At 37.8% G+C, this 8,101-nt stretch overlaps 1 protein-coding gene across 1 annotated transcript; it reads right to left on the reverse strand.

Annotated features, from left to right (window-relative positions):
• Nucleotides 1–236: 236 nt before the first annotated feature.
• LOC100152090 (olfactory receptor 10C1-like) lies at nucleotides 237–7,100 on the reverse strand. The gene is made up of 2 exons (XM_021082291.1): nucleotides 6,167–7,100; nucleotides 237–448 (listed from the first exon to the last, which is right to left on the reverse strand). The coding sequence occupies exons 1-2, from the start codon at nucleotides 7,098–7,100 to the stop codon at nucleotides 237–239; spliced, it is 1,146 nt and encodes a 381-aa protein (XP_020937950.1).
• Between the last annotated feature and the right edge of the window lie 1,001 nt (nucleotides 7,101–8,101).

Raw genomic sequence — 8,101 nt, forward strand, 5'->3', positions numbered from 1 at the left:
TAGCCTCCTCCCACAACCTCATGTAGTTCAGTCCCTTCCCACAACTGTCTCTCCTGATGTAAAAGTAAGGAGATGTAACCATTTTCTTGCCTTTCCCTCTTTGCGAGAGTTCCCATGTCACATAGAACTTGTATTAAATAAATGTGTGTGCTTTTCTCCTGTGGACCTATCTCAACGTCTAATTCTCAGTCCCAGCCAAAAAGACCCCTGAGAGGATAAATGTGAGTGTGCTTCCTCTAAGCCAGGCTGGCTGTGAGGGGAAATTTCAGGAAGACATGCATGAGGAGAATCAAGTTTGGAGCACGAATGCTCTGGCAAAGCCCGTCAGGAAAAGTGAGCTGACAGACTATTTGACATCGTCTATCATTCTGAAATGAGCCTTGCAGTTTTGCGGGCTCTATGAATACAAACTGTAGAGAAAAGTTACACATGGGCTCTATTAATGAAACTGTAGAGAAAAATTACACATTACACATTTATTAACTCAGAACAACCAAAAATATGTGAGGAAAATTTAATCACAGCTTAGCTGTGAAACCATCCTTATTATCATTGTAATATAAACTCTGAATTATCTAACATTAGAATATACTTATACTGGGGAGTTTTGGTGAACAAGTGTGTATGCGTGAGTGTGTGTGAAAGGAGAAATAAAATATTATGCAAAAGCTGTTGCCTGTTACAAAATTTTACCTGTATTTTTATTGATGTTTAGATTTAAATGCCTTATAAATTTAATTTCTATTTAAACTTTACCCTGAAATTATTTAAAAATGTGGTTTTTAGATTTCAAATTCATGGATGTTTGGCTATGATTTTGTTAGTGGTTTTTTTGGCTCTCATTTTGTTATTGATACCTTATTTTACTATATGTGACTGGTGAATATAATCTGTGACAAAAAAACTAAATGTTGGTCATTTTTCTCCTAGTAGTTCTGAAAGATTTGACTCTATAAATGCTAAGGTTTGCTTTTTCATTTATGTGTATAGACAAATCATTCAAAATCAGTTTACAGAGCAGCAAATTGGTAAAAGAGCTAACTTAAATTAGCTTACAATAGTCAAAGATGTATTTTGTAATGTCTAACACAGCAACAAGAAGAATAATGCAATGATGTGTTGCTAACAAGCTAATAGGTGAAGAAAGTGTATCATAAACAATATTTGATTAATTACAAAAACATAAAGGCAGTGGAATATGGATAGGTAATAAATTGGACAAAAGGAAATCTCATAAAAAATTCAGTAATTATGTATATTTTATATATATATAGTTATGTAGATTATATAAATGTAACTAAATTGGCCTAAATTGTCCAAATAAATAAAAGTACTTTCAGAGTAAGTTTTTTTAACATCTAGGATAAAAACTATATTAAGAAGCAAAGCATTAAAAAAGACTTACCATTGTGAACACTAGCCAAAGAAAGTTGGTATAGTCATACTAGTAACAAGCATACTGGACTTTAAGGAAAGAACTACTCCTAGGAATAAGAAGAAATATTTCATAATGATAAAATATTTAGTCAATTTGGAAGTCATGATAATCTTAAATTCATATGCATCCTATAACACAACTTCCAAATCTATCAAATAAAAAAGGAAATAGACAAGTCCAAAGCCAAAATTGGATGAATAAAAGGTAGAAGAAACATACAAATATAAATGAGTAAGAATATAGAAAATATGATAAAGGGAATTCCCATGATGGCTCAGAGTAACAAACCCAACTAGGATCCATGAGGATGTGGGTTCTATCCTTGGCCTCACTCAGTGGATTAAGGATCCAGCGTTGCCATGAGCTGTGGTGTAGGTCACAGACGCCACTTGGATCCTGTGTTGCTGTAGCTGTGGGCAGCAGCTGTAGCTCTGATTCCACCCCTAGCCTGGGAACTTCCATATGCTGCGGCTGAAGCCCTAAAATTCAAAAAAAAAAAAAAAAGAAAGAAGGAAAGAAAATATGATAACACACAAAAATTACCTAATAAATATAGTTAGAACACCGAAGCTAACAAATGCATACAAATATTTTTCAGGCATATGCATATACAGAACATTTACAAAATGTCGACCATACATTGAATAATAAAGCAAATCTGAATGTACTTGAAAAATTTTTAAGCACAAGAGCATTTTATCTGACAAAATGAAGCCAAAATAAAAATTAATAACATAATGGACAAAGTTTTCCACATGTAAAAATTTCAAACATAGAAAATGAAGATAGAATAAGATAAACATGTACACAGTAAGTAAACAATAACAGTTATCAATATCACACCAATTTTGTTTCACCTATTTTCTCCCACAATTTTTTGATATAATTTTTAAAAGTAAATCCCAGGCGTCAATTACAAACATACGGAGGATAACATCAGAAAAAGAATGTATATATATGTGTGTATGTGTGTGTGTGTGTGTGTGTGTGTGCCTGTGCGTGTGTTACTGGGTCACTTTGCTGTACAGTAGAAACTGACAGAGAACACTGTCAACAACTATAATGGAAAAAATAAAAATCACTTAAAATTTAAATTAACAAATTTATTTATCATAACCCATCTGCTCATGTTTGTTTTCCTGTTTTAAAAATGTTTTCTTATCTTTGGTTTGTTCAAGTCCGGATTCAAAAAAATTCCACACCCTGCATCTTGTTGATATATTTCTTAAGTGTCCATTTAGGGGTCTGCAAACTGTACCAGGGGTCAGCAAACATATTCTGTAAAGGGCCAGATTATATTCCAGGGTTTGTGGCCCGTAAGATCTTTGCAACCACCACTAATCTCTGCAATTATAGCCCCAAAGCAGCTCCTAGACAATATGTAAATGAATTGCCTAGTTGTATTCTAATAAAACCTTATTTACACAAATAAGCAGCAGGTCATATTTAGCCCACCACTTATGGTTTGCAAACCAATCCCTGGTTTGCAGTTCTGCAAGGGGAGAGGTTAACCTATAAAAGCTAATAATATGCTATGATTTTATAACTTGGCATAGAAAATAACTCCAATATTTATAAAGAAGATACTCCTTTTGCAAGATCTCTCTTTGACGTATCTCCTTATTTTTATGCCTTGAACCATATGTCCTTTATCCTCTGCTTGTTCATCAATTACTGAACAAAAAAACTTAATACATTCTAAAAATCCAATTGTTTGAGAATTTTGTTTTAAGGCAGAACATGCTTGTGACTGGATTTTTATGTAAATAGAAGATATAGTCTATAGTTTAAAGTCATGTAGGTGTGGCTTAGGTTTCCTCTAGGATGTTTTAAAACATAAATCAGAAGTTATTGGAGTTCCTGTCATGGCATAGTGGAAACAAATCCAACTACAAACCATGAGGTTGCCAGTTTGATCCCTGGCCTCGCTCAGCGGGTTGAGGATCCGGCATTGCTGTGGCTGTGGTGTAGGCCAGAGGCTACAGCTCCAATTAGACCCCTAGCCTGGGAACCTCCATATGCCACGGGTGCAGCCCTAAAAGACAAAAGACAAAAATGAATAAATAAGTAAATCAGAAGTTACTGTTTCCATCACATATGCCGACTAAAACCAAAGGAGAAGCTTCAATATATACAATAAAATCACTTTCCTTTTTTTTTCTTTTTTTAATTTTATTTTATTTTCCCACTGTACAGCAAGGGGATCAAGCTATCCTTACATGTATACATTACATTTACATTTTTCCCCCACCCTTTCTTCTGTTGCAACATGAGTATCTAGACAAAGTTCTCAATGCTACTCAGCAGGATCTCCTTGTAAATCTATTCTAAATTGTGTCTGATAAGCCCAAACTCCCGATCCTCCCACTCCCTCCCCCTTCCATCAGGCAGCCACAAGTCTTTCTCCAAGTCCATGATTTTCTTTTCTGAGGAGATGTTCATTTGTGCTGGATATTAGGTTCCAGTTATAAATGATATCATATGGTATTTGTCTTTGTCTTTCTGGCTCATTTCACTTAGGATGAGATTCTCTAGTTCCATCCATGTTGCTGCAAATGGCATTATGTCATTCTTTTTTATGGCTGAGTAGTATTCCATTGTGTATATATACCACTTCTTCCGAATCCAATCATCTGTCGATGGACATTTGGTTGTTTCCATGTCCTGGCTATTGTGAATAGTGCTGCAATGAACATGCGGGTGCATGTGTCTCTTTTAAGTAGAGCTTTGTCCGGATAGACGCCCAAGAGTGGGATTGCGGGGTCATATGGAAGCTCTATGTATAGATTTCTAAGGTATCTCCAAACTGTTCTCCATAGTGGCTGTACCAGTTTACATTCCCACCAGCAGTGCAGGAGGGTTCCCTTTTCTCCACAGCCCCTCCAGCACTTGTTATTGTGGATTTATTAATGATGGCCATTCTGACTGGTGTGAGGTGGTATCTCATGGTAGTTTTGATCTGCATTTCTCTAATAATCAGGGATGTTGAGCATTTTTTCATGTGCTTGTTGGCCATCTGTATATCTTCCCTGGAGAAATGTCTATTCAGGTCTTTTGCCCATTTTTCCATTGATTGATTGGCTTTTTTGCTGTTGGGTTGTATAAGTTGTTTATATATTCTAGAGATTAAGCCCTTGTCGGTTGCATTATTTGAAACTATTTTCTCCCATTCTGAAAGTTGTCTTTTTGTTTTCTTTTTGGTTTCCTTTGCTGTGCAAAAGCTTTTCAGTTTGATGAGGTCCCATGGGTTTATTTTTGCTCTAATTTCTATTGCTTTGGGAGACTGACCTGAGAAAATATTCATGATGTTGATGTCACTTTCAATGAATGTTTTTTCTGGAGATATGCCCAGGAGTGGGATTGCTGGATCATAAGGTAGTTTGATATACAGTTTTCCGCAAAAAGATACATGCACCCCTATGTTCACTGCAGTACTATTCACAATACCCAAGACATGGAAACAACCTAAATGCCCATTGACAGATGATTGGATTAAGATACACTACATATATACATTGGAATACTACTCAGCCATAAAAAAGACAAAACAATGCATGGATGCAACTATAGATTTTCATACTAGGTGAAGTAAGTCAGAGAGAAAAAGAGAAATACTGTGTGATATCACTTATATTTGGAATCTAAAATATGGCACAAATGATCCTATCTATAAAACAGAAACAGATTATGGACATGGAGAACAGACTTGTGGTTTCCAGGGGGAATGGGAGAGGGGTGAGATGGACCAGCAGTTCGAGGTTGGTAGATGCAAACTATTACATTTAGAATGGATAAGCAATGGGTCCTACTCTACAGCACAGGGAACCATGTCCAATCTCCTGGGTTAGAACATGATGGAAGATAGTATGAGAATGTATATAATATATGTATGTATGTATGACTGGGTCACTTTGGTGTACAGCAGAAATGGAAGAACATCATAAATCAACTATACCTCAATAAAAAGATTAAAAAATAAAATAAAATGAGACAAAAAAAAATCTCACAAGTTAGAAAGAAACTTAACACCAGGCTTATAACTTCCTAACAGAGACAGTTTGTAGAACCAGAACCAGTTGGTCTATTTCATTCTTATTTATTTCAAGGACTAAGAATGAAGGGAATCAGAATTAATGGGAATAAACCTTACTTGAAATCATGGACACAGCCTCACATCTTGGGTTCTGGAACCAGAATGGCAGGATTGAACACTGGACCAAATACTGGACCATATTTTATTTGTGGTGACAAAATGCTCCAGCTCTTTCTTTCTCTCTTTCTCTCTTTCTCTCCTTTCTTTCTTTCTTTCTTTCTTTCTTTCTTTCTTTCTTTCTTTCTTTCTTTCTTTCTTTCTTTCTTTCTTTCTTTCTTTCTTTTTCTTTTCTCTCTCTCTCTTTCTTTCTATTCAACCTTCCTTCCTTTTTTAGGGATGCAACTGGGACATATGGAAGTTCCCAGGGTAGGGGCTGAATCAGAGCTGCAGCTACCAGCCTACACCAGAGCCACAGCCATATCCACAGCAACAGGAATCTGAGCCGCATCTGTGGCCTACACCACAGCTCACAGCAACACATGATCCTTAACCAACTGAGCCTTAACCCACTGAACAAGGTTAGGGATTAAAACCCACATCCTCATGGAACTACTTGGGTTTGTAACCTTCTAGGCCACAATGGGAACTTCTCTTTCTTTCTTTAATCTTAGGTTGTATGTGTATCTTTGTCTTGCCTAGAGTTCGCCTAAGAGCTGCCTTGACTTCCTTGTTCCGTAAACTATAGATGATGGGGTTGAGCATGGATGTCACCACGGTATAGAAGAGGGCTAGGAGTTTATCTATTCCTGGTGAATGGCTAGCCTTGGGTCTCAAGTAGGTGACAGATGCTGAGCCATAGAAGAGTGTTACTACAAGTAAGTGGGAAGAACAGGTGGAAAGAGCTTTTCGGCGACCCTCAGGTGAGGGCATGCTGAGCACGGCAGCTAGAATTCTGCCATAAGAAGCAATGATGAGTAAAAATGGGCTGGAAACACAGAGAATGGCTGCAACAAAGACTGCAGCCTCAGTATGGGAGGTATCCCCACAGGCAAGTGCCAGGATAGGGAGGAGGTCACAGAAGAAGTGGTCTATTTCACAGGGGCCACAGAAGTCCAGGGAGAAAATATAGTTGGTCTGGCCCAAGCCCACCATGCAGCCCACTCCCCAAGAAACCATTGCCAAATGGACACACACTCCACGACTCATTCGTGTTGCATAGTGAAGTGGGGAGCATATGGCCATATAGCGGTCAAAAGCCATGGCGGCCAAGAGACAGCACTCGCTGGTACCAAGTAACAAAAAGAAAAACATCTGTGTAGCACACCCCTCCCGAGAGATTCCTCGGGCCTCGCTCACAAGGCTCTGCAGCATCTTGGGTATGACAGAGCATGTGTAGCCAATCTCCAAGAGAGACAGGTTGGCCAGGAAGAAGTACATGGGGGTGTGGAGGACTGGGTTGGTCCAGATGGCAGTGGCTATGAGAGCATTGCCCGTCAGTGATGCTAAGAACATGAGCAGGATGAGGGTAAACAAAAGGAAACACTGTTCAGTGACCTCGGAGAATCTGGCAAAGGCAAAGCGTTTCACAGACATGCTATTGTCCTGCCACAAGGAACAGTTGAGGCTCATGACTGAAAAAAAGAGAGGCAAGGTCATCATAAAGATTCTTTCAGATAGAAACATAAATTTTTATATTAGTCTTAACAACCCTTTGTGAGTCAGAGAGATCAATTTCTTACCTGCAGTTCTAAAATTCAAAAAGTTTGGAGGAGGTTTCCCAGGGGTTCAGCCGATTCAGTATCTGGACATTGTGGCAGCCTTGGTGAAGGTGGCAGCAATGAAAAGGGTTTGATCCCTGGCCCCACAAACTTCCACATGCCAGGAGTGTAGCCAAAAAAAAAAAAAAAAAGTTTGGAAATTACACTCATCCCCATACCTTTTCAAACCAAATCCTATTTATGTTCACTATCCCAGTTGATTTGTCCAAGGTATACCTAGTCATCAAGCATAAAATGGAAAAAAGAAATTCAGCTCATTTCTCTCTTCATCTCTTCCTTTACTCACTTGGCAGACACTACCACGGAAAGGTCCTCTCTTATCTATTTCTTTCCACTTTCATTGCACTGATTTGCTTTCTTCATTTATTCACTCAACAAGGGTATATGGAATGCACACTATTTTGCAGTCCTCCAATTCAGCAATGGGAGAAAACCCCACTTTTTTCCCAAATGTAACTTCTTTAGTGAAGAAAAGCAAAAATTAAATGACTGTTCAATACATAAATAATTGCCACAATGCAGAGAAACAGAAGCAGTTTATGTTCTGATGACTAAACAATTTAGATTGGGTATTCAAAGAGGGTTCTTGACAATGAGAAGCATGAGCTGAGATGTGGATGAAGAAGAGGCAGCCATGTGAAGACTATCACAGTCACTCATATCATATCTATATTGTGCTACCGAGATAATCCCATCATTGCAACAAATTTCTTCATTTTTAACATTTCACACCTGCCAACTGTTCTCCATTAGAGTGTTCTTTGCTAAATGAAAACTATTATTGTCTCAAGTTAAAATTAAAAAAAAAATTTTTTTTTGGCCACCCCATGGCATATGAGGTTCCTGGGCCAG

The sequence above is a fragment of the Sus scrofa genome, unplaced genomic scaffold (genome assembly GCF_000003025.6).
Source record: "Sus scrofa isolate TJ Tabasco breed Duroc unplaced genomic scaffold, Sscrofa11.1 Contig61, whole genome shotgun sequence".
In the NCBI taxonomy this organism is placed as follows: Eukaryota; Metazoa; Chordata; class Mammalia; order Artiodactyla; family Suidae; genus Sus; species Sus scrofa.

What these genes read in the sequence shown, in the direction of transcription:
- LOC100152090 (XM_021082291.1), bottom strand. Translation starts at nt 7,100, where the DNA reads ATGAGCCTCAACTGTTCCTTGTGGCAGGACAATAGCATGTCTGTGAAA. An exon ending in AGCTCTTAGGCGAACTCTAG is followed by an intron (nt 449 to 6,166) that starts GCAAGACAAAGA and finishes TTTTCTCTACAG; the next exon opens with TTTCATTAATAGAGCCCATG.